Source organism: Gobio gobio (genome assembly GCF_949357685.1).
Source record: "Gobio gobio genome assembly, chromosome: 24".
NCBI classification, from domain to species: Eukaryota; Metazoa; Chordata; class Actinopteri; order Cypriniformes; family Gobionidae; genus Gobio; species Gobio gobio.
In genome coordinates, this window is record NC_137120.1 from 3,859,237 (window position 1) to 3,886,576 (window position 27,340).

The 27,340-nt window shown below is 44.6% G+C and overlaps 1 protein-coding gene across 1 annotated transcript in view; it reads right to left on the reverse strand.

Moving 5' to 3' along the window:
• LOC307120422 (contactin-4-like) overlaps positions 1-14,681 on the reverse strand; it is a 61,296-nt gene extending 46,615 nt beyond the window's left edge. The window contains exon 1 of the mRNA XM_079807451.1: positions 14,567-14,681. Within this exon, the coding sequence (XP_079663577.1) occupies positions 14,567-14,618 (52 nt within the window). The 5' untranslated portion in view covers positions 14,619-14,681. The remainder of the gene's footprint in view (positions 1-14,566) is intronic.
• Between the last annotated feature and the right edge of the window lie 12,659 nt (positions 14,682-27,340).

Consider the following 27,340-nt stretch of genomic DNA (forward strand, 5'->3'; position numbering starts at 1 on the left):
TCTCTTTATATCCAATATCCAATCACTAATACTATACACAGTGCTAGACACGCTTGCATTGCTGGAGTCAGAGAGTTATACTCACGGAACACTATAGTTATTCACAATCACGAAAGTTAATTATTTGCATGCGTTTTAAAGCCTTGCCGGTTATTGGCGTGCTATGCACCGCTTTAACGCGCAGAGCGCACGCAGACTAAAAGCCTGTCAAACACTTGATTACTGGACTAAGTAGTCTTACTGTGCAATGTGTCATACTGTCAAATACACACAAGGTTAACATAAACACAGTCGGTTATGTGTAAAGTGAAAGTACATTTGCGTGTGTCTGTATAATAGATGCACGTCTTAAATTGACAGCAGCACAGCCTAGTGAACACGCTGTCCTTAAAGGGACAGTTCACCTCTAAAATTCGTCTCGGGTTATGACTATAACCCTTGTTCCCCGAGAAGGGAACTCGCACTGCGTCGTCGAGTGACAACACTCTGGGAACGCCCACAGTGTTACGCATCTGAAGTATGAATGAAATCAAGCCAATCTGATTGGTGGTGCGTCGTGACGTAGTAGATGAAGCATACCCGGAAGATACAAAAGGGAAGCTGATGCAAACACATACCAGCTTTTGCGATGAAGCGAGCGCTCTAGCCGTGATAGGTGTGGCGACGAGACGCAGTGTCTCGTTCCCTTCTCGGGGAACAAGGGTTATAGTCACAACCCGAGACGTTCCCCTTCGAGGGAACTCGCACTGCGTCGTCGAATGACAACACTCTGGGAACGTTAATACCCACTAGGCCACACCGACATCACCCCACGTCCCAGTGTGAAGCTGAAACCCCAGGCACACTTAGGACGCAAGTACTCGAGCACCAGGCGTCACCGGGAGGTGCAGACTGTAAAATCTTATGAAGGTGTGCGGGGTGGCCCACCTTGCCGCCTCGCATACCTCTTGAAGCGAGATGCCAGAAAGGAGGGCCACTGAGGAGGCCATGCTCCTAGTGGAATGGGCCCTCACGGCCATGGGTGGAGGCAAATTGCGCACCCTATAAGCCGCGGCTATAGCCTGGACAATCCAATTACTGATCGTCTGCATTGACGCAGGCACCCCCTTCTTGGGTGAGCCAAAGCACACCAACAATTGGTCTGACCTTCTCCAATGGGAAGACTTCTCCGAATAAATACTCAGAGCTCTGACCGGGCAGATCAGATGAAGTCTCCCCTCTTCCGCCGTCAGGTGGGGAGGGGGATGGAAAGCCTGAAGAACCGTGACCGCCAAGGCCTGGAGATCTCCCACTCTCCTAAGAGAGGTAATAGCGAGGAGAAAGGCCACCTTCAGGGTCAGGTTCTTCGGCTCAGCCAACTCCAGTGGCTCGAAGGGGGCCTCAGCCAGCCCTTCAAGAACCACCGCCAGGTCCCAGGTTGGGACTCTGGAGCGAGCCGCAGGCCTCATCCTCCAAGCCCCATGGAGGAACTGTACAACCAGATGGTGCTTCCCCAAGGGTCCATCACCTAGAGGTGCATGGAAAGCCCCAAGGGCAGCCACGTACACCTTCAGGGTGGACGGGGTAAGACCAGAGGAGAAGCGATCTTGGAGGAACTCCAGCACTGAAGCCACTGGGCAGTTAATTGGATCCACCTCACGCTCTCTACACCAAGTGGAGAATACATTCCACTTGAGGCTGTACAGTCTCCTGGTAGAAGGAGCCCTGGAGCTGAGTAAGGTCTCGACCACCTCTGCTGACAGGCCCGCCTCTAGGTACCGAGCCCCCTCAGGGGCCAGACCCAGAGGCTCCATAACTCTGGCCGGGGGTGAAATATTGTGCCCCCTGCCTGAGAGAGCAGATCCCTCCTCAGAGGGATCCGCCACGGAGAGCCGTCTAGCAGAGCTATGATGTCCGAGAACCATACTCGAGTGGGCCACCGGGGTGCTACTAAGAGCAGGCTGATGCCCTCCCGGCGGACCCGCTCCAGAACTCCCGGGAGCAGAGCGATCGGGGGAAATGCTTACAGACGAAGCCTCGGCCACGTCTGCATCATGGCGTCCAGCCCTAACGGAGCTGGATGCCTGAGAGAAAACCACAGTGGACAGTGGGACGTCTCTCGAGACGCGAACAGGTCCACTTCCACTGGGCTGAATCTCTCGCACATGGCCTCCACCGCCTCTGGGTGGAGTCGCCACTCCCCGGGCCTCAGCCCCTGCCTCGACAGGACGTCTGCTCCCTGATTTTGGTCCCCGGGAATGTACATCGCCCTGAGAGATGATAACTTCCCCTGGGACCACAGGAGGATTTGATGCGCCAGTTTGCACAGATGGCGCGACCTCAAACCCCCCTGGTTATTGAGATACGCGTCAACCGAGGTGTTGTCTGAGCGTATCAGGACATGGTGGCCGCGGAGGTCCAGGAAAAAGCTCCTCAGAGCTTTGTAGACTGCCAGCATCTCCAGGCAGTTGATGTGCCATGAAGAATGCCGGGTCTCCCACAGACCTCTCGCAAAGCGGCCTTCCATGACTGTGCCCCAGCCAGTGAGGGAAGCATCTGTTGAAACGGCTCTCCGGCAACATGATGCTCCCAGCACTGGTCCTTGGGACAGGAACCAAGGTTTCCGCCATATGACGAGGGAACGAAGGCATTTGCGCGTTACCCTGATCATACGAAACAGATTTCCCCGCGGGGTAAACCCCTTGGCCCTCAGCCACCACTGTAGGGGTCTCATGTGCAGCAGGCCAAAAGGTATCACGTTGGACACTGCTGCCATGAGCCACAGCAGTCTCTGAAACTGCTTCACAGTGAGGCTGCGGCCTGGCTTCACTCTGGAGACCATCGCCAGTATGGACTCCATGCGCGCGGGGGACATATGTGCCCGCATCGACGTGGAGTCCCATACGACTCCCAGGAACGTAGTCCGCTGGGAGGGCGTCAGCACGCTCTTCTTCGTGTAGAGTCTCAGCCCCAAGCACCTTATGTGGGCCAGAACGACATCTCGATGCCGAACCACCATCTCGCGCGACCTGGCCAAAATGAGCCAGTCGTCGATGTAATTGAGTATACGGATGCCCTGGAGTCTCAGCGGAGCCAGTGCTGCATCCATACACTTGGTGAAGGTGCGAGGGGAGAGTGCCAGGCCGAAGGGAAGAACCCGATATTGGTACGCTTCGCCCCCGAACCTCAGCGAACCTCAGGAACTTCCTGTGAGTTGGAAGGATGGAAATCTGGAAGTATGCGTCCTTTAGATCTATCGTGACGAACCAGTCCTCGGACTGGATCTGACTCACGATGGCTGGAATTGTTAGCATCCTGAACCTGAATCTCCCTTAGAGACTGATTCAGGAGCCTGAGATCTATTATCGGACGCAACCCACCATCCTTCTTGGGAACTATGAAGTACCGGCTGTAGAACCCGGAGTCCCTGTCTGCCAAAGGAACCCGTTCTATGGCTTCCTTGGCTAACAGGTCTTGTACTTCTTGTTCCATAACCCGAACCTGCTCTGGGCCGACCACAGTCCGGACCACCCCGTTGAACCTCGGGGTAGGAGAACCGAACTGAAGTCTGTAACCCAGCTCTACAGCCTGCAGGACCCATGTAGACACACTCGGAAGGCATAACCATGCGCCAAGATAATCTACTAAGGGAACCAGCTCTCGAGGCTGGCATCGGGTGTTAATCGAGACTCGTTCCCGACCTCCTTAAGCGGTTGACCGGCAGGGAGAAGTCGAGAACGATTTTCGGTGGGTGCACACGTTTACTGTCCAGTCGCAAGTCCTACCTACCTGAAGCGTCTGTGACGGTGGGAACACAGCACTGATCTCCCGAGAGCTCCGGGGGGAAAACGACCTCGGTCGCTCCGCCCCGGGGGGGACAGCTCTCAGCGGCAGCTGGGAGCTAGGACCGCTTGTTGGAAGCCTTCTTTGCCTGAAGGACGGTCCTCAGATCGACCTTAGGCTCGGAAGGCTTACCACGAGAGCGCCGCCTCTTTTGCCAGGCTCCCTCAGGAGGGGCGCGAGAAGCAACGCTCTCTTTTTGCACCTGCCGGTGCCAGGAGCTAGCAGACGGCCGAGGCTGTCCCTTTGAGACAGCCTTCCCCGAGGAGCTGGACCGACGAGGGAGATACTGCTGGAAAGCCGCCGACTGTTTCTTCACCTCCTGGAACCTCTCGACGACCGTGTTAACTGCGCCGCCGAAAAGTCCAGAAGGTGAAATCGGGGAATCCAGGAGAAAGTGTTTCTCTCTCTCCTTCATCCCCGACAGATTTAACCAGAGATGCCTCTCCTCACACACCATATCAACCATGGAGCGGCCGATGGAACGGGCCGTCTCCTTGGCGATGCGGAGAGACAAGTCGGTGGCTTTCCTGAGTTCGAGGACATCGTCCAGAGACGGGCCCTCGCCCTCGTCGAGCTCCTTGAGGAGGTCGGCCTGGTAGGCCTGCAGTACCGCCATGGTGTGCAGACAGCTACCAGCCCGCCCAGCCGCCATATAAGCCCTACCCACCAGCGCTGATGTATCGCGGGATGGCTTGGTGGGTAGTACCGGGGCCTTGAGGGACGAAGGCTGAATAGGGTTTATCCCAAGAAAAAAAGGCAGACCCCGGCGTGGAGGTTGAGGCCTGCGCCTGAAGAACCGTTCATCCAGCTTACTGGGCGGCTGGATTTCTGGTTCTTCCTGTGGCCAGTCAATGTTTAACTTGGCCACGGCGCGGGTCAAAACCTCCACTAGCTCCTCTGGAGCGGGTGCGTGAAGCGATGGCTCAGGCTCCACATCACCCGCCTCGACGCTCAGCACATCTGACTCCTCGGAGCCAGATAGCTGAAACATCGGGTTCTCCGCCCCGCGGGAAGAAGCCGCTTTGCGGGCTTCCGCACGGGGTGGGAGAACATCGGAATCCTCGGACGAGGATAGGGAAAGTGCCTCAAGATTCAAGATTCAAGAGTTTTATTTGTCACATACACAGTTATATACACAATATACAACTGGCAGTGAAATGTAAACAGGTCCGCTCCATGGACAGTGCAAATAACAGTTACAAGAAATTAAAATAGAAATAGAATAATATTAGAATAAAAAGTATTAACATAAGTAGAATTATAAATAAATCAAGTAAAAGATAAAAATAGGAAATAAGATAAAAATAAAAATATAAAAATTAAAATATAAAAATATAAAAAAAAATAAGTGGATATGATAAGTGAGATAAACTGTAGACTTAGAAATAAGTGGTTAACATAAATATATATATATATATATATGTATATATAAAGAAGTATAATGTGCAAGGTTTATTACAGGTTGTTACGCAGTAACAATAGGAAAGTAAAGTGCAGTGCAATGGCAGTATGTGGATGTTAATGTTTAAACTGGATGTTTATGCGTGTGCGGGGTGAAGTGAAGTCACGTGACTGAGTTCAGGAGTCTGATGGCCTGGGGGAAGAAACTCCTCCTGAGTCTTTCAGTCTTTGCCATCAGGCTACGGAAGCGCTTACCAGATGGCAGCAGGGTGAAGTGAGAGTTTGCAGGGTGATTAATGTCTCTGATGATTTTAGTAGCTCTACCTCTGCAGCGTTTGGTGTAGATGTCCTGCAGAGACGGGAGAGCTGAGCCTGAGATGCGCTCGGATAAGCGCACCACTCTTTGCAGGGCTTTGGAATCGTGACTGGTGCTGTTCCCGTACCACGCTGTGATGCACTGAGTCAGGACACTTTCTATCGCCCCTCGATAGAAAGTTTTCAGGATGGCTGGTGAAACCCTGAATTTCCTCAGCTGGCGCAGGTGGTACAGTCTTTGCCTGGCTTTTTTCACCTGTGTCTGGATGTGTGTAGTCCAGGTCAGATCCTCGGAGATGTTCACACCCAGGTATTTGAAGCTGCTCACTCTCTCTACCGGTGTCCCGCTGATCATGAGAGGGGAGTATGACCGATGCTGTCTCTTCCTGAAGTCCACAATCAGTTCTTTGGTCTTGTTAACATTCAGAGAGAGACAGTTGTCCTGGCACCATGATGTCAGTTGCTCCACTTCGTCCAAGTATGCCGTCTCATTGTTGTTGGAGATGAGACCCAGGACAACAGTATCATCAGCAAACTTGATGATCGAGGTGGAGCTGTGTGTGGACAAACAGTCATGGGTGTAGAGAGAGTAGAGCAGGGGACTCAGCACACAGCCCTGTGGAGCTCCAACACTCAGGGTGATGGAGGTGGAGGTGAACTGGCCTACTCTCACCGCCTGGGGTCTGCCAGTGAGGAAATCTTCAATCCAGAGGCAGAGAGAAGAATTCAGGCCTAGATCCAGGAGTTTGTGTGTTAGCTTAATGGGAACTATGGTGTTAAAGGCTGAGCTATAGTCAATAAATAGCAGCCTGACATAGTTCCCACTTTTGCTGTCGATGTGAGTGAGGCAGGAGTGAAGGACGTGAGAAATGGCATCTTCAGTCGATCTATTGGGACGATAGGCAAACTGAAGAGGGTCCAAAGTGTCAGGAATGGAGGAGCAAATGTTGTTTTTAATGAGTCTCTCAAAGACCTTCATGACTAAAGATGTGAGAGCCACTGGACGATAGTCATTTAGGCAAGAGGGTTTACTGATCTTAGGTACAGGGATGATGGAGGATCGTTTGAAGGAGGTGGGGACAACAGATGTAGCAAGGGACTCGTTAAATATGGATGTAAAGAGCCCTGCGAGCTGATCAGCACAGGACCGCAGAACACGACCTGAAATACCATCCGGCCCAGCAGCTTTCCTGACATCCACACGTTTGAGTGCCCTCCGAACCTCGTCCTCCGAGACAGAGATCACGTGACCGTTGCTGCTCTGAGGGACTCTCTCTGACGCGTCACTCGCCGGAGTCGCGCTGCCGCGATTACCATCAAAGCGAGCGTAGAAAGAGTTTAACTCGTTCACCAGCAACGGATCAGCTCTCACCTCTGCAGAGGATTTAGTTCCAAAAGCACAGATGGTCCTCAGTCCCTGCCACATCCGCCGGGAGTCGTTGAGTTGGAAATGAGATTCCACTCGGTCTTTATAGCGGAGTTTTGCGGCTTTAACGGCGCGCCGGAGGGCGTAACATGAAGCTTTGTACTCCCTCATATCCCCCGTTTGGAGACCGGCATTGTACGCGATAGTGCGCGTGTTAACTGCAGTGCGGATTGAACTGTCCACCCACGGTTTCTGATTAGGGAAGGACGTTATAGTTATTGTTTGTGTGGCTTGCTCTGTCAGTGTGTTGATAAAGCAGAGCGCCACTTCTGTGAACTCGCTGACGTCTTCAGAACTCGCGCGGAACATGTCCCAGTCGACGTCATCAAGAGCTGCCTGTAGCGTGATCTCTGAATGGGATGACCAGCGTTTGACTTCCCTCCTCACCGGGGGCTCTTGAACGAGCCTTTGTTTATATTCCGGTGTGAGGAAAATGGCGGCATGGTCCGATTTGCCAAAAGCTGGCTGTGAACGAGCTTTGTAGGCGTTCTTAAACGGAGAGTAGCAATGATCCAGTGTGTTTGCTCCTCGTGTGGGACAGGAGACATGCTGGTGAAAGTTTGGCAATACTTTCTTTAGGTTAGCTTTGTTAAAATCACCCGCGACGATGAAAGCAGCGTCGGGGTGTTTGTTTATGAAGCCGCTGGTCACATCATGGAGGGCAGATAGAGCCAGCCCCGTGTCTGCCTGTGGTGGAATATAAACAGCAGTGGCGATGACCGAGGAAAACTCCCTCGGCAGGTAGAAAGGCCGGCACATGAGAGTTAAATGTTCCAAGTGAGGCGAGCAGGATCGCGAAAGAATGGAGATGTTCCTAGGATCGCACCATTTCTTGTTTATCATGAAACACACTCCACCGCCTTTAGATTTCCCGGCCTCGGCTGTTCTGTCCATCCGAAAAACAGAGAAGTTCTCGGACGGCGTCACGGCTGTATCCGGGACCGCTGGCGTGAGCCATGTTTCGGACAGACAATAGATGTTGCAGTCTCTCATGTCCCGTTGAAAACTTATCCTGGCTCTAAGATCGTCCATCTTATTCTCCAAGGATTGGACATTTGCGAGCAAAATGCTCGGGAGAGGAGGACTGAATGCTCTTTTTCTCAGTCTGTTGCGGATCCCAGCGCGTTTCCCGCGGTGTTTTTTGAATCTTCGCCGTCGACTCGAGTGGCCATTGTTCAACTCGGCGTCCCGGCGAATATCAGATGGAAGATTGGAGAAAGTGTCCTGAAACAGGTCAGTGTAGCGGTAACCAATTTCCAGAAGTGTTTTGCTGTCGTAACAGATCAAAGCAGATGATCCGTTGGAAAAAATAGAGAGTAAAAGAGAGTAGAATAATAAATAAAAGCAAAGTATTAGCGGAGCGACCTGAACGGCGACCGAGCACGGCGGCGCCATCTTACCGAATGACAAGCTCAGCATTCCCATATCCTGTCGCGAGGTCCCGCTGCGAGCCCCATGATCTACGGCGCCGCTGTGCCTCAGCAACAGCGGGCCCAGATCCCTGGGGCTCGCGGGCTTGGCCGGCCTCATCGAACACGACCAGCCGTGAGCGCAATACCCTGAGCGGCAGCTTATCACATTCACTACAGAGCCGCCCTAGCGTGCTGCACGCCCAGACATTGCACACAATAAAGGTGTGTGTCCGTGCCCGAAAGGAATCGCGGACACGGGTGCACACTTTTAAACTGTTGCCCACTAGCCATCTTTTTTCTATATATATAGACAAAACAACACCAAATAGACAGACAATTCAACATAGAGCGCTTCGCTGAAGAGCAAAAAAGCTGGTATGTGTTTGCATCAGCTTCCATTTGTATCTTCCGGGTATGCCGTCATCTACTACGTCACGACGCACCACCAATCAGATTGGCTTGATTTCATTCATACTTCAGATGCGTAACGCTGTGGGCGTTCCCAGAGTGTTGTCACTCGACGACGCAGTGCGAGTTCCCTCGAAGGGGAACTGTCATTATTTACTCTAATATTGTGGCGGCAGTGGCTCAGTGGTTCATGTAGGTTGTCTACAAACCGGGAGGTTGGTGGTTCGATCCCCGGTTCCACCTGAGCAAGTGCTGAGGTGTCCATGAGCAAGACACCTAACCCCAGCTGCTCCCGACGAGCTGGATGGCGCCTTGCATGGCTGACACCGTCGTTGGTGTGTGAATGAGTGTGTGAATGGGTGAATGTGAGGCAAATGTAAAGCGCTTTGGATGGCCGTAGGTCTGTTAAAAGCGCTATATAAATGCAGTCCATTTACCATTTACCATTTACCATTGTTCCAAACCTGTATTCATTTCCTCTGTTGAACACCGACAGCTGATGGTAGCCATTGACTTAAATGTTAATAAAACTACAAAAGACATAGAAAAGCACTCTCTGCTCTTGACTGAAAAACATTAATACAGTAGCCTTAATAAGAATCAATTTATTTTATAGTGTAGTCTATGTAGTGTTTAATTTTTACATTTATTCATTAAATTTCATACTTAAATGCTGCTGTACAGCTTTGAGCTGCCAGTGTAAATCTTTATATATATTTATTTTATATTATACTATACACTAGGAATGTGTACATGGTTTTTTAAAGTAAAGTTTTAAGTTTAAGTAAGGTTTTACAAGTCTTTTAAGTAAAATAAAAAAATAGCATTTTTTTTTCTCAACATCTTTCTGTCCCCGTCGCCTAAGAATAGAATAGCAAAAAACTGATGTGACTAGCCATCAGAACCCAACCGAACACTGTGGTTAAAAAAAGCAGAGGTATGTATAATATATATTATATATCTTGTATGTTATACCTTTTGTACCCTTCTGTCATTGTATTCATCATTTTTATTGTTAACAAACAAACCACATCCATCCCCCACACTTTTGAAAAGCTTGCTACGCCTCTGGCCGCATACCGGATGTTTTTCCCTTTTCACTACATTCTTTGTAAACCCTAGAAATGGTTGTATGTGAAAATCCCAGTAACTGAGCAGATTGTGAAAAACTTAGACCGGCCCGTCTGGCACCAACAACCATGCCACGCTCAAAATTGCTTAAATCACCTTTCTTTCTCATTCTGACAGTCAGTTTGGAGTTCAGAAGATTTTCTTGACCAGGACCACACCACTAAATGCATTGAAGCAACTGCCATGTGAATGGTTGATTAGATAATTGTATTAATGAGAAATTGAACAGGTGTTCCTAATAATCCTTTAGGTGAGTGTATTAATCAGTGAAGCTGACGGCAAAATGAATCTCTTATTTACATGTCTACACTTTATAAGAGAGGATTAGAGCGTGTGCAGAACTGGACAACAACTCGAGCGGTGAGTGGATTCTAACTTCAACACCTGTGATTGGCCATTGCGTTTTTAGAAATCAATAAACATGTCTGTGATTGGCTACATTACTCACCGAAGGGGAAACACATTGGAAATTTAATCATTTGACGAGTGCAAATTCAGAAACGCACGGGTTCTTTTGCCAAATCTTTTTCGCTAATAAGATGCTATTATTACAATTTCTTACAGTGGATTACAGATCCTAGATCAGCAGTGTTGGGCAGCTTTTCCCTCTAAAAGCAGTGGATCCTGAGGGCCAGTGCACTGCCTGGGCAGTGGTTTGAGTGCGAAAATTACACGCTATTATCAAGTCAGGTCCGGAGGGGGGCACAGGGATGTCCATGGGGTCCGTGGACAAAGCCCCCCCCCCCCCCCTCTGACATCTGGCCTTGTTTTGTGTGTTTTTTGCGGCATTCACGCTGTAAACAAATGCTGCCTCTCAGTCGTTTTTCCACTCAATGTGGCGTAACCGCAGTCACTCCAGCTAAAGGTGACGTCACGTGCATACCCTCTATAAGTGTGCTAGCACCGTTAGCATCACGCGCTAGCTGCTTTCTAACTGTAAAACGAGCTGGGAAGAGCTAACAGGACATGCACAAATAAGCCAAACGGACCCACAGGCTATTAGAGAAGCATTACAACATTATTAAACAGTATTATAACTTACCTTTCAAATAACAGTTGTCTTCATCAGGTCCACAGACGTCTTCTGTTCTCATGTCCGATCCAAACAGGAAATTAACTTGACCCATACACCTCTGACTACACCAAACTTATTATAATATAAACAGGATTTTACCATATATTTAATTCACAATTAATATTACTTGCAAAAATACTTAAATAATTAGTATTTTGCATTATGTTGCTTATTATACAGACTTAAGGCATGTACACACCGGGAAGAATATCGTGCGCGCTTATCGCCAGCGTTTTTCGTGACGTTTTTCGGCGCGTCTTGAGATTTCACACCCAAGCGATTTCCACTGGCGATGCGCAGAGTGAACGTGAACATTCAGTAGATGCGCTACCGGTACACAAGGTGGTGCTGCGGACTTTGCGCTTCTGACACTCGCTTGTCACACAGAAGAAGAAGAGAGACAGTATTTATGTGCTTGCCAAAACCATAGATATATTATGCCATTCATACACACTTTTTGCTAAATGGTAAGCTCATCTTCTTCTTCGTCGGATCAATGCGTGCTCGGCAAGACCGTTTTGTGATTGAGCGCCACCAAGTCGTGTTTTACTGTCACTTCAGCAGCTCCAGGCCCATGAACAAAAGCGCCGATCTTATTGGTCGGCCAGTGTTTAACGCGCTGCATCAAAATAAAAAACGCGTTTTGCGCGTCGGTGTGCACACTCACATTGGCGCCCTTTGTTTAGTCACGAGGCGTTAAACGTCGGCGATAAACGCGCGCAAAAATCATCCCAGTGTGAACAGGCCTTTATGCTGAAGCGGAATGAAGCTCCGCCCACCGGCGCCATCTTGTTTTTGCGATTTCCCGCCTACCAGTACCGATCTGTCCAATCAGAGGCCTCAAAACTTACACTTGTGTGTATTATGCAAATGTTTGATGACGCAGGTGTTATACCGGGACCGGGCTCCAGGGGCGCACTCTCGAAATCAGGGATACACTGTGTATAGTAAAATTTCAGGGTTTTGTGGTATGTAAGGACATCGCGCCAAAATTGGAGAGGGTGCTTCTGGGACATAGTAAATGACATCCATGAGGACATTATGAGGACCGGAATTATGCCGGAATTATGAGGACATGGTCCCTGTCCTTAAACCCAAATGTCCCCGTAATGCTGGTGCGTAATCAGGTCAAAAGTCCTTGTAAACCACAAAAACATACACACACACACACACACACACTTTGAACATAGTAGTTATAATCTAAAATAAATTGCTTATAATATAAAAATAATGAATTAATTACAATAATTACATATGGTTATCCATATTGGAAATTGCAAACAAAGTAAAAACTATTTCTATAGAATCAATATCTAAAGAAATCTATAGGTGTACCAAATGATTCATTGATTAACCTTTAAGATCATTTGGATTAAATAACAGACAAATGTATTAAACTGAACGAGAAGAGATGCAAATCAAAAGTTTGATAGTAAGAGCTTAATTAAAGGCAGTTACTGTGAACGAAACATTTATAAAGATGAAACAGTTATTTTGTGTAGTGAAAAGGATACGTTGTGGTTTTGTGTATTGTACTAACACAATTGAACTAACACAATCCGCTTCGCGCCAGGGTCCTGATCACTCTGTCAGGGTTTATTCTGCGATAACAACCGGCTAGATGTACATTACCCCCTACTTATAGTAACAGTTACTCAGTGTGTTAATAAATGCTTTACTATCATGTATTCCTGCTGTAATTCATGATTAATTCAGGTAGTTATGAAACATTTAGTAGTTGTCAGTGAACTATTTTTGTGAGCTCATCTAAAGTGTGGACTATTTATGCCTCATAAAGCTTTACAAAGGAGATTTAAAGGCTCAGTTATCTTCTCAAGAGAAAGGAAACAAACACAACACAGAGTGATACAGAACATAGAGATATTTATTTCAAGATGTACACTTGATATAACATGAAATATAAACCTCTGCAATGTCATAAAGGAACTAAACAAGATACAAAGTGAACAAAAAAGAACAAAATAAGAAAGCAAGTGAAATAAGATGCTGCTTGATGCTTCACTTGGGCTGAAAAAATCCCCCAATGCTGAAGTCTTCTCATCAGATCTTCATGCTTCTTCCCTAAATAATAACACAAATGTTATAAACAAAGTTTATTTTTAAAATCAATTTGATTGCCAATTATCAGTAAGATCCAATCAAATCAAATTCTATTTTATACATCTGGGGTTCAGACAGTTGTGACTGATGAATAAGAGGTTTTTGAAGAGAAAGATGTTACCTCCATTTTTTTCTCTTTCTTTTTTTAACCCTTGCCTGTACCAACTACATATGAGTAGTTTTATTTATTTAAATGATATATTGCTATTCTTAAATATGCTTTATGTAATATTAATTACTAATTAAATAATATATTAAACATAATTTGTTAGTTTAGGTGTAATTCTGTGTCTGTCCAGCTGGTGTCCTTCACGAGTCTCTTACTACTTAAGATGCACTTTTAAATGGATATAATAATATCATCATCAAATCATACTTCACTGCGCTTAGGTTAGGCAAACTCTCTGTGTACGAGCGCAGAACAAAACCAATAAAGCTATCGTATGCGGTGGAGCTCACAGAGACAGAACAGCAACTGCACAGTTCATGTGTGATTCCTAGTGTTCATGCATGAGCTTCATCTGTTCATGAGCGGCTAAATCACATCTTTTTCTTTTTTGGCACCAGGTCCAGATCATCAACATTCAATGACATTTACTCTCTTCATTGACTGTCGGCTAAATAAACACATTTTACATCCCTCCCAAAAGCTGACTATGATTTGTAAGCTAGCTTAAACAAACTTAAAGTGTCATGAAAATTCTTACCTTTTACGTGTCTCGAAAGCGCCGACTCCCTCATGGTGAAAAGCTGAATGTTCTTTTTGCAGACTTTGGTCCTCGTTTCAACCATAATTTGTTTCTTATCTTTTTTCAAGCCAACAATCATTGAAGCGGCGACCGCCCGTCATGTTGTCTGTTCATCTGTAGCGTCACTCGCACAGAATCAGAGCGGCAAGAGAGGCTCGAGCAGAATGAGTGTTTCATGAGAAAGCCATTTAGGCCTTTTCTGACTAATTTTATTTTAAAAGCGAACTATTGTCACATACAAATTATTATAAAAGCAAACCATTAAAATTTCAAGCAGTTTTAAGCACTTTATCCAAAATACAAGCACTTTCCAAACCTTGAAAACTTTAAAATTAAAGCTCAAGCGTTTTCAATGATTTCCAGCACCTGTACGAACCCTGTCTATCATTAGTTCATTAATCCCAGACCTGTTTCTGTTCTTCCAATGATGTCCCTGTTATTTAAACCCTGAGTTCTGTTCAGTTCATTGTACGGTATCGTCTACGTTATGTGCTTGTGTTTCTCCCCATGATTCTCCTGTGTATTGTGTGGATTATGAGATTAAAGACTGTTCTTTGAGTTATTTCCTGAGTCGTGCGCTTCAGTACAGCCACCGTCGCTCACACTAACAGTGAATGTTAATCTTCTCCAACTCATTTAACCAGTAATTTATCACATGATACAGAACAGAAACAACTGAAGCCATAAAAACACATTTAAAACTCACCATCCAGAAGACACAGACAGAGCAAAAGTAATTTGAGGAACATTTTCTTCATCGGTTCACTGAAAAGCCCACGATAGTGACTCTTAAAATGTCTGAACGCCTCAGATTGATCTGAAACACTGAACTGTGATATTTATCTGGTTGTGTGTGTATCCTCCCCCAACCTCAGTTAGTTTCCACTCACACATCCGTCTCCTTTAACATCACGGAAATCAACAAGCTTTTGCTGATCTTACGTTTTCAAATGAATTCTGGCCCTGAATGAAAACTAATATCAGAAGAGTGAAATATTGGATTAGATATCTGGATCTACTGGTGTGCTGTGAGCTGTCAATCATATCTGACCTCTGACCTGTGACTCTTATTTGACTGTTGATGGCCTCACTTTATTTCATAATAATAATCATTTGAAATATTACTTTCAGACTTTAATGTCACAAACAGCGTATCACTCTCGCTCACACACACACACACACACACACACACACACACACACACACACACACACACACACACACACACACACACACACACACACACACACACACACACACACACACACACACACACACACACCTTTAACATCACGGAAATCAACAAGCTTTTGCTGATCTTACGTTTTCAAATGAATTCTGGCCCTTTAATGTCACAAACAGCGCATCACTCTCTCTCACACACACACACACACACACACAAACACACATATGTTGGGTTTTCATGTTTTATGGGGACTTTCCATAGGCGTAATGGTTTTTATACCGTACATACCGTATATTCTATCCCCCTGCACTGCCCCTGCCCCTAAACCTAGCCCTCACAGGAGACATTCTGCAATTTTACATTTTCAAAAAACATCACTTAGTCTGATTTATAAGATGTTTTCCTCATGGGGACCTAAAAATGTCCCCACAAGGATGAGGATTTCGGATATTGCTATCTTTGTGGGGACATTTTGTCCCCATAACGTAAGGATTACCAGTCCACACACACACACACACACACACACACACACACGTTTCTTTTTGTGAAATGTGAGGACATTCCATAGGCGTAATGGTTTTTATACCGTACAAACCGTATTTTCTATCCCCTTACACTGCCCCAGCCCCTAAACCTACCCATCACAGGAGACTGTGCAGTTTACTTTCTGTGAAAAAAACCTCATCCTGTATGATTTATAAGCATTTTGAAACGTGAGGAAATGGGTAACGTCCTCATATTTCACCCTCTTTTTGTAATACCTATGTCATACCCATGTCATTATACACATTTGCGTCCTGATATTTCACAAAAACATGTCCACACACACACACACACACACACTCACACACACACACACACACACACGAGCTGCACACTGCAATGCAACAGAACTTCACTTGCAATTACAATCACAGAAGCATCTATATTATGGCATATCTACACTGTCAGCGCACTCGTTCATTACACAACACAATAGGCTTGCTGTGATAGTCGGTGTTGTGAACACTGGTAACATCACTTGCCTACCGTGGCACTGCCCACATTCATAATGGCTGTATTAAAGGGGACATATTATGCAAGATTCACTTTTATAAGGTGTTTGAACACAGATGTGTGTCCACAATGTGTGTAAATAACCAGCCTATAATGGTAAAAATCCACCTACTACTTTGTTTTATAATCCCTATCAATCATTATCAATCTCTCAGAACAGGCTGTTCCAGATTTCCCCCTCATATGTAAGAGTAGGGAAGCTCCGCCCATGACTGTTGATGATTGGCCCTTTTAGAATAGACACGCCCCTGAGTGAGAAGCACAAAGACGCCATTTCCACTTACTCGCTGTATCATCGCTCGAGTATTACAATGTCTGCGGTCAAAAGCACATTACTAATGTTCTGTTGTTGATGTACCGATGTACGAACATACAAGTATTTTTGAAGGGAATGTGGTCAGTTCAACGCTGGATTTGTATCCACTAACCATTCAGAAACGTCCAGGTGCAGGTCTTACTGAGTCTCTCATCTGTGTTCAACTCCGGTTCAAACATGTACGGCTGCACTGCACAACTGGTTATTTCTGTCATTTTAGAGTGAGTTTTTTTGTTGTTGTTGTATCTGAAGCTCGTGTAAAGGATCTGCGCTCTTCTGGAAGGGGGCGAAAAGCAGCAACTCATTTGCATTTAAAGGGACACACAAAAACTGCAAGTTTTTGCTCACACCCAAATAGGGGCAAATTTGACAAGCTATAATAAATGATCTAGGGCAGTCGTTCTCAAACCTGTCCTGGAGTTCCACCAGCCCGACACGTTTTGTATGTGTCCTATATCTGACACACCCATTTCAGGTCTTGCAGTCTCTACTAATGAGCTCATGAGTTGAATCAGGTGTGATAGATGAGGGAGACATACACACTGTGCAGGGCTGGTGGTACTCCAGGACACTGATCTAGGGGTATTTAAGCTGAATCTTCACCAAAACATTCTGAGGACACCAGAGATTTATATTACATCTTGTGAAAAGGGGCATAATATGTCCCCTTTAATATTATTTCAAAACTCAGCATATCGTGAGTCTCTGGCGATGCCCACCCCTATAAACTACTAGTACACTCATAAGTTCACTTGTAGTAAAGATTCAGTACAAAAGATTGAGCAGCCATATCACCCTGTAGCCCCATCCTGGCCAAATTTGCCCATTGGCCCCCATCCATCATGGCCTCCTAATCATCCCCATATATATATATATATATAGTGCTGGTGTGTGGTGGGCGTTCTGGTGCAACATGGCTGCCTTCATATCATCCAGGTGGTGCTGCACATTGGTGGTGGTTGAGGAGATTCCCCCCTTCTAAATGTAAAGCGCTTTGAGTGCCTAGAAAAGCACTATATAAATGTAACAAATTATAATTAATTATTAATTAATTATTAATTTAATGAGAAACGTAGATGTGCACTTAAAGTTTGCTACTGTTACACTTATAGTACACTTAAACATATACTTTTATATACTCAAAGTGGGCCAATTTAGATCCAATAAGTATTAAAATAGTACACTTAAAAGTAAACTACTGGTACATTAATATTAATATACTTACTACATGAAGTACACTTAAAAATATACTGGAACATTACTTTAGTATACTTCTTTTTCTTAAGGGTTGTGTGGTGTGGAAGATTGTGAGAAACGCTTTCTTATCAGAAACGCTTGTGGGTGAAGAAACGCTTCACCCACAAACTCCTGACACACACAGAGACGAAAAACATCCTGCAGACGCTGTTTATCAACCAGCAGATCAAACCAGACACACTGATGTTTGAACAGATAAAATTAAAAGGAAAAAACATCACATGGTTCATTTGACTCAAATGCCATTAAATCACATGTATAATAGGGGGGGTTGGGGGGGGGGGGTCTACCGGCAGACCACGAGTTCAGATGTTTTTATATACCATATTTCATATATTATATACCATACCTTCAACATTTAACCTTCTATGGCATGATTTTTTATATTTGGAAGAAAAAAATATTTCACCTCATTTTTTGGGAGCTTGGAGCAAATATCAATCGCAAATGGTTCAAACAGATCACAAACAAGAAAAAGTTCATCAGTCCGATCAGGCATAACATTATGATATATGCATAACATATAGGTAAAGTGAATAACACTGATGATCTCTTCATCTCCTGTTAGTGGTTGGGATATATTAGGATGCACGTGGAGAGCGAAGGCTGGCCCGTGTGGTCCGATCAAACAGACGAGCTACTGGAGCTCAAACTGCCCAAGAAGTTAATGCTGGTTCTGATAGAAAGGTCTCAGAATACACAGAGCATCTCAGTTTGTTGTGTATGGGGCGGCACAGCCGCTGACCAGTCAGGGTGCCCATGCTGACCCCTGACCCCGCCCAAAGCACCAACAGTGGCACGTGAGCATCAGAATTGGACCACGGAGCAATGGTGATCTGATGATCACGTGTTCTTTTACATCATGTGGATGGCCGGGTGCGTGTGTGTGGCTTACCTGATGAACACATGGCACCAGGTGCACTATGGGAAGAAGGCAAGTGGACGGAGGCAGTGTGATCCTTTGGGCAATGTTCTGATGGGAAACCTTGGGTTTTTGCAAAAACAAAAATGCTTCAGGAATCGTTTGAGAAGCACAACAACGGTTTTGAGGCGTTGACTTGGCCTCTGATCTCAATCCAATCGAGCATCTGTTGGATGTGCTGAACAAACAAGTCTGATCCATGTAGGCCCCACCTCACAACTTACAGGACTTAAAGGATCTGCTGCTAACATCTTGGTGCCAGATACCACAGCACACCTTCGGGGGTCTAGTGGAGTCCATGCCTCAACGGGTCAGGGCTGATTTGGCAGCAAAAGGACACACACACACACACACACACACACACACACACACATTACTTTGCTGACTGACCCCTGACCTCCTAAATGTCTCTCAAACCAGATTCAGGGATCCAGTCTTCCTGACTCTCCTCAAGCTCACTGTCCTCACTTAGAAGGAATGACTCTAACAGCTCGATCATGTTCCTTCCACCCATAAAATGTGTAAAATTGGTGCATTCATATTGCCAGAACAAAAGTGGCCTAACTGCACAGTGTTGCAGTTAAAAATCAGTTAAAAATCGCCTGTCTAATTCAGCCAGCACAGTGTCTAAAACAGGGAGATACGAATGACATTTAAATGTCTGTGATTCTGATTCCCATTGCGTCTCATTTTCATCACGCTGTCCAAGTGTGGTTGGTACTATATACTGGGAAAACCCCTGGTGGTTGCCACAAAGTTCTTTTTTGTTTTCCTGCAGTTTGGGGGGCACTCTCTGCACAACCATCCACATCCCCAAGGGTGTTAACATATCCAGATCCAGATGGCGGTTCTGTCAATGCTGCATTGGCTCTCTATTAAACATCACATACATTTTAAAATCCTGCTGATTACTCAGAAAGCACTGATGGTTTAGCTCCTCAGTACTTGAACAAGCTTTTATCACTTTATAGTCCTTCACATCTATTGCGATCTCAAAATTCTGATAATACCTAGAATATCAAAATCAACGGCAGGCAGTCGATCCTTTTCCTATTTAGCACCCAAACTCTGGAATAGTTTTCCTAGCCTGGTTCGGGAGGCAGACACACACTAAAAACACATCTCTTTAACCTGACAAACACATAACACATGATCAATTTCTATAATTCAAATCCATTAAAGGATTGTTTGGGTGCATAAATTAGGTCGACTGGAACAGGAACACTTCCCAGAACACCTAAGAGGAATCTACGCTAATATTAAATTAGCATCTATGCTAATATTAGTCTGTCTGTCTCCTTTTTATGAGAGGTTACGGTAGTCAGCCGGATTCGGTCCATATCCAGATCAGATGGTGGATCTGCACCTAGACACGACCACAACAGCCCTGAATGTCAGTAGAGATCATGCCAACTAGACGAGCCCTAGAGACACAGCGCCTGTGAAGACCTCATCAACTAGACAGCCATCGGCACAGATCCTCAGCAAAGACCACGAGAACCAGACAAGTTCTCTGCACTAGGGTTGTCACAATACCATAAAATGCCTCACATTAGCACAGAAGCTGCACATGAAATGACATTTAGTTGTGGTATTTATGCATTTGCACTACAATTACAATTGCATAAATCATGTTATGAGATATAAAGATATAAAACTCTGAACATACAATGTGAAATGTTGGACAAAATTAAATAATAGGCCTACTTTTAGATGGGAAACTAAAGCCGCCAGTATGTGGCAGCAAGTTTTAATGATTGAGTTACTGTCACAGTTCATGAATTCACTGTCTCATTCTGTGTGTGTGTGTGTGTGTGTGTGTGTGTGTGGTGTGTGAGTGTGTGTGAGTGTGTGTGTGTGTGTGTGTGCGTGTGTGTGTGTGTGAGTGTGTGTGTGTGAGTGTGTGGTGTGTGAGTGTGTGTGTGTGTGTGTGTGTGTGTGTTTGTGTGTGTTTGTGTGGTGTGTGTGTGTGTGTGTGTGTGTGTGTGTGTGTGTGTGTGTGTGTGTGTGTGTGTGTGTGTGTGTGTGTGTGTGTGTGTGTGTGTGTGTGTGTGTGTGTGTGTGTGTGTGTGTGTGTGTGTGTGTGTGAGTGTGTGTGTGGTGTGTGTGTGTGTGTGTGTGTGTGTGTGTGAGTGTGTGTGTGTGTGTGTGTGTGTGTGTGGTGTGTGGGCTGGTAATGCCTACGTTATGGGGACAAAATGTCCCCACAAAGATGGCAATATCCGAAATCCTCGTCCTTGTGGGGACATTTTTTGGTCCCCATGAGGAAAACATCTTATAAATCAGACTAAGTGATGTTTTTTGAAAATGTAAAAATGCAGAATGTCTCCTGTGAGGGTTAGGTTTAGGGGCAGGGGCAGTGCAGGGGGATAGAATATACGGTATGTACAGTATAAAAACCATTACGCCTATGGAAAGCATAAAACATGAAAACCCAACATGTGTGTGTGTGTGTGTGTGTGTGTGTGTGTGTGTGTGTGTGTGTGTGTGTGTGTGTGTGTGTGTGTGTGTGTGTGTGTGTGTGTGTGTGTGTGTGTGTGTGTGTGTGTGGTGTAGTGTGTGAGTGGGAGGCGTGGCCACTGATTACCGGCTCATCAGTTCATCATCACCACCTGCTGCGCTTCATTACCCGGTCTACTTAATAGGCTTGTTTGAGATGCGCCTCGCCTCGCCTGAGATTCAGCCGAGACTAGGCGGCTGCAGTGAGGGGAGGAGTGAAAAAAGTGCAGGCAAGACGGACAGTTCTCTCTCCTCGTAGTGGATCAGACACCTGCGAGATCAAAGGCGGATATCGCGGGATTCACACTAGTGCGCTTTGTTGCTGATAAACTGGATGTAATTTAAGTTCTGTTACTTTTATATGTAAATAAATATTATGAACAAGACACCCAAAGTTTTTGTTATTTATTTCCATTCGAAAGACGTGTTTATCAATCATTTTTACTTTAATTAGGCCTATATACATGTTTTTATATATATATTTTTATAAATATGACAACAATCACATAACCCACAGAGAGGTCGCCTTTGTTAGAGAGTTTGGGAATATTCACACATAAAAACATGATCTCAGAGTTTTAAAATCAAACATTTAAAAAAAAGAACCATACATCACGGTTGTTTAAACCAATAAGCATTAAGCTGTGTCGTCAGCAAGTCGTTTCCCATCATGCTTTTGCTCAGCGCAGTCGGTGGAGAGCAACTGCGCTCGACTGCAGAATCCGACACATCTGCCTTTCGCCCGCGAGAGTTTTTTGACATACGTCAGCATGACATCAGAGCAAGGCGGACCGCCCTCGGACACTTTTCTAACCGGAATGCATCTCGCGCTGATCACCGGTGATCGGTTCTGCGCAGATTTCGCTCATCTCAAACAAGCCTATTGTTTTGCTAGCCATCTTGTGTTTGTCAGATTGTTGGTTGTTCTTCCTGTGTTCCAGTCCTGTCTGCCATCCGTTTCCCTGGTGTTTCGCTGTTCCGGTGTGTTTCCTGTCTGTTCTGAGGATTTGTTTCACCACGGTGGATTGTATCACGGAGTTGGTTGCCCATTGCGTCCCTGTGCCACCTGGATCAACGCCTGCCTTCGATTCTGACCGCCTCTGTTATCACTAACTGTGTTTTGAGAATAGAGATCGCTAAGACATGTGACCAACTGGGCGGCAACGTCATCAGAATGCAAAGAATTATGGGTATGTTTGGCCCGTTTACATGGCCTGGCATAGCAGGTTAGTGTTCTGGCATGAAAATAATTAAAAATAAAAACGGAAAAACAGAAAATAATCCTACAAAATGCAGCGGGCTAAAGGAAACATTGTCAGACCATATCGCCTAAAACTAAATCCGAATGCAAAGACGAGATCTGATGAGAAAATAAAGGGAATCAAAGGACTGAATCCTTACGAGCTGAGCGACTGGTCAAGGGACGTTGTAAGACCGCATGAATTCGCTCCAATGATCGGTAGCGAACCGCGGTGAAGGCCTTACGCGTTCAGTGTCTCAGCTGGAAGAATGGATTTGATTATAATATTCTTTATCTGACTCCATTTATCATAGTGGTCGCATTTAGAAGAGAATCCCAACCGATTGTTTGGTCATCTATATTTGGTAGTTAATCATACATTTGATCGTATTATAACGTTCCACATTGGAGATAGTTAATAATTACGGATTAATTCAGAAAGGATCAAAATGTAACAATTTATTAACAATCAAGTAAATGTAAAATGTCAATTACATCATAGACATAAATCTCTTCTAAAAGGAAACACAAATTCTGGTTATGGTTACACTTAAAATCGTTTCAAATAAATGTAAAACATAAACCCTTAATTATGCTCTGTAGGCCTCTGCCTAGAATGTTACCTGTGAGAGAGAGAGAGAGAGAGAGAGAGAGAGAGAGAGAGAGAGAGAGAGCTAAAGAATAGCTCTCTCCAGAGAAAGCCAGAGAAACCAAAAGAGAGCGAGCTACAGATGAAATCTTCTTTTATCCTGTTCCCTGAAGTCACCAAATTCAAATCTGACTCTTGTAAAACTGACCAATCAGACCAACCCGTGAGACATTTGAAAATAACCAATCAGACAAAACTTCCCCCATTGTATCAAAGGTGCGAAAACCTGTTGGCCAGCCGGCCAATCATTCTTTTGTCTTTCTAACTCAACCTGGCCCTTCTGATGGCGTTAAGGGGGAAGCGGGTTGAGTCAATTTCAATATCTTGATCACGACGATGGCAGTTAACAGCAAAGCAGATGATTTTGTTCCATTTCAAATATCTTTGATTATTTTCCACCTTACAGTTCCCCGTTTGGCACCATTGGCCACAACCATTGAGTCCAAAGGTGGCATTGTCCACAAAGATATGCTTTCTGTTGTGTGTAGATGTTATTCTTCAGACTTCTCGTCCAGACTTGTTGCAAAAGCAGCTGATCAGTTTTCAGCCTTTGTTGTCCTTGTAGCCCTGCATGAGAACTTCATCATTGATATGCAAAACGTCCATTGATTACTTCACACCTCAAGAACAGTCACTCTTTTTGAGGACACAGGAGCGAACTTTTGCTGCAGGTATTCTGTGATTAAGCACAACAAAGAACAAAAGCATACATGGCATTTTTCATTGGTCAGAAGTCTGATGTGGTCATATCAAAATGGTCTCCGGCAATAAGCCCTTAAATCGATATACTTAATAAAGTGGTCAGGGTTTGAGAATAAAAAGAAGATTCCACAAGCTCGTACATTGTTTCAGGGAACATTGAAATAAAATGCATTATAACAAAACAAATCATTGTTGATTTTAAGTCCCCCTTTTCATGAGGAGTATTAGCAAAATATTCAGTGTAACCAAGACTCGGAAATCAAACTCAAAGTTCATGTAACTTTCCACTATTTCGGTGGTAGTGGAATTTGAGCATTTTGGTCTGAATTTCTCGAAGGAAATGTAGCAAAAGTCAGTGCAATTGATACATTAAAAAAAGATGGTACTCATCAATAAACCATAAAAGAAAAACAACAAATCAATCACATTTATGAAAACATATATATATATAATAACCACTGTGTTTGTTCAGGAATCTTCCAATGTAATTAATGTAGATCTAAATATGATTAGTCATACAATAATGGGTATTCCTGGTAACTGTGTGTGTGTGTGTGTGTGTGTGTGTGTGTGTGTGTGTGTGTGTGTGTGTGTGTGTGTGTGTGTGTGTGTGTGTGAGTGTAGCTATCTGGATCTGTTAGTGTGAAAAGATTAACAATAGATCTTTAGTGAAGTAACACTTTTAGACTCTATGTCATCTTTGTCGTTTATGATGTGTAGTGCTCAGCCTGAATAGATTTGGTCTATTCCAGGTGATGTTGTCGTGAGTGTAGGGTGTGTTCTGTGTTAATGTTTTGGAGATGCGTGGAATCTAATCAATATCAATCTGTGTTGCATAATTTAATTCCAGTTTTTTCACTGGGAGGTCATGTAGACATATTGTGAGGTGTGATTGACCCCATCAAATATATATAAAGATATTCGCACCCATCTCTCACATCTCCAGTTTTGAGATGCAGGGGGAGGAGGGCCTTTTGGCCGTCCGTCCTCCAAGGAATTGCAATTGTCATCCTGAGATAGAAACAAATTACAAATTTAAAGAGAAACAAATTTAGAGAGAAACACAGTTAATTGTTGCTGCTGTTTCTGTGTATTAACACTTAAGACTGTTCTGGCAGTCGAGCCTTCACAATCTGAGTGAAGGATGAATTGGTTATGAATTGGTTTTCTATTGTCTGTGCCACATTTAACTATGAATTGGTTTTCTATTATCTGTGCCACATTTAACAGCACAATTCCACTCCTTTTTGGCACTGGGAATTGAACCAATGAAAAGTATTATAACTTGCTCAAATTAGAAATAGCAAAGGTCAGAGTTATTGAGTCCTGTTGCGATGAAGACATTTTCATGGTTAATGCAATTGTAATTCACACTGTAGCCAGATGGCAATTCTATGTTCCTGTTTATGGTTTACTGCAGCTATATGGGAAATAGCAGAGCTTCCACTATAGGAGACAAACAAATTCAACATTGACACATGCAACTTGAAATTGCTGTACAATTCCAGTATTAAAGTTATTCCAATTTACACAAGATACATGGCCTAGAATGCGCAGCATCTACGACCTTTATCCTAAGTGTTTCATCACTTACAGTAAAGCAATCATGTGTTTTAAAGAATAAACTTGACTAGTCTATGTGTATCTTGTAACACAAACAACTATTATGTGTAATCAATGCGCACAATGTGTTATACAATTACAAATTTGAAAATACAAACAGGATCATTGCAATCTGGATGTTTTATTATTAAACTCCTTGCTAAGAGGCTGCTAGCCCGCTGGCAAGTGAAGTTAATAGCTGAAGGCCTTGCATGAACACTGCAGTTAGCTCACTGAGAGTTTTACCTGCAAATGAGCGCTTTTCTTTGCCTTTAAAAAGTAATTTCCTATTTTTCTGAAAATACGGTGGAGGTCGCCCGTTACCCAGTGACCAGCATTTTCCATCGACATGTCCGATTTTCTGACAGGATCTGCAAAACCTGTTCTTTTTGCCATTGGGTTGTCTGTTGGGTTGTCTGCTACCTTCTCCTGGAGTTTCAGTATATTCATGACTCTCGGATGCTTGCAAATCATCCTGCATCCCCTTAAGAGCTAAAATAGACACACTTTCTTGTGCATTTTCTGAACTACATGCTTCAGATTCATTAGAGCAAGTCACCTCATCTACGAAGTGAACATGCTTTTTAATCCCATTGCTGTTAAGCATTATGGGAGTCATGCACTTTTCAGCATTTAGCTTAGATTTCCATCTATTTTCTATTCTTGAGCCCCAGTCTACTATGGATTGGAATGTGTTTTTAACTGGATCGACGCCATTTGACAAAGCCCGTTGGATTGGGATGTCAGCATTATTTTTCACAAGTTGTAATAACGCGTCATGGTCTCGATCTGCATTTTCTAATCCTGAGTGTTCTCTGTACGTTACCCATAACCGCTCGGCGTATGTCTCAAATGTTTCATCACTCGCCTGTTGGATTTCTAGTATTTTGCTCCAATCTGCGTGTGTCGGTCCCCTCATTTCTAATAATGCCTGTTTTAGTCGTTCATATATGGCTTCGTCTGTTTCGTTGCGGACTCGTTCGATTATGCTGCCAGACTTCATGCCTTCGGTTAGTTTTGGTCTGAGCTCTTCAGGGAGAGTGAGAAGTGCTATTTGCCACACGTCTCTAACTTCTAGCTTATACACCGTAGCCTGTAGCATCAATGTTTCCCAGTAGGGTTGAAACGGCCCTTTTCTTGGCATTACTCCAACGACTTGTTTGTGTCTGGAACATTCTTCGCAGGTTAACGGACGGCTGATTGTTGTGGTTTCGTCGTTCGCATTAGTCATAGTTTTAAGCACGGCGACCTTAACAGATTTCTTAGCTGTGTCGTTAGCTTTTGTGCGAGTCTTTATCAGGCTTCGTTGTTTTGGATGTTCAGGCATTAACACAGGAGCTCGGTTATGAGTTTCTCTCTGTGGCCTGTATCCTAACGCAGCATCATTGTCATCATTATCATTTGGCTTCGCTAGCTCAAAAGTTTCATTCAGTGCTGCTTGTTTTACCGCGGCCACTGGAAATCCTGCATTATCACAACAATCTTCGAGAGCAGATATGTAATTATTGCCGGTTTGAAGTTTTCCTTGTAACTGATCAATTTTTGTTGCCATAATTTTCACGCTGCCTAGCCCACTCAAGTTGCTCGTATGAGACTGATTCGACTTTTGATCTTAACTTTTGTAATTCGTCAGATCGCAATCTTTCAATTTCTTTGATATTTGCTATCGTTCGTTCGCTCTCGACCATTGTCTTGAGATCGTTACGACGAAGCAAATAAACAATTGCAGCGGGGATTTTCTTGTATTTTGATTCAGATTTGAGCTGTGCGCCCTTAGCAGAATACCAGGATATAATTTCGGTGTTACTCCATTTCAGGTTCAATCCTTTATCGCTTAATCGAACGAGGAGATCTTGTAATTGTACGCCTAAAAGTGCCATAATTTCCTCATCTACACTGCTGCTGTTATTTCCCTGAAAAGTCATGTTTCACGTCTAATTCTTACACAATATCGGATTTCTACGGTTCCGATCTATAGTGGGCATACCGACCCGTTCTAGAAATGTGTCTATATGTGTGAGTTGCAAATAAAACTTTCCCTCAACAATTCT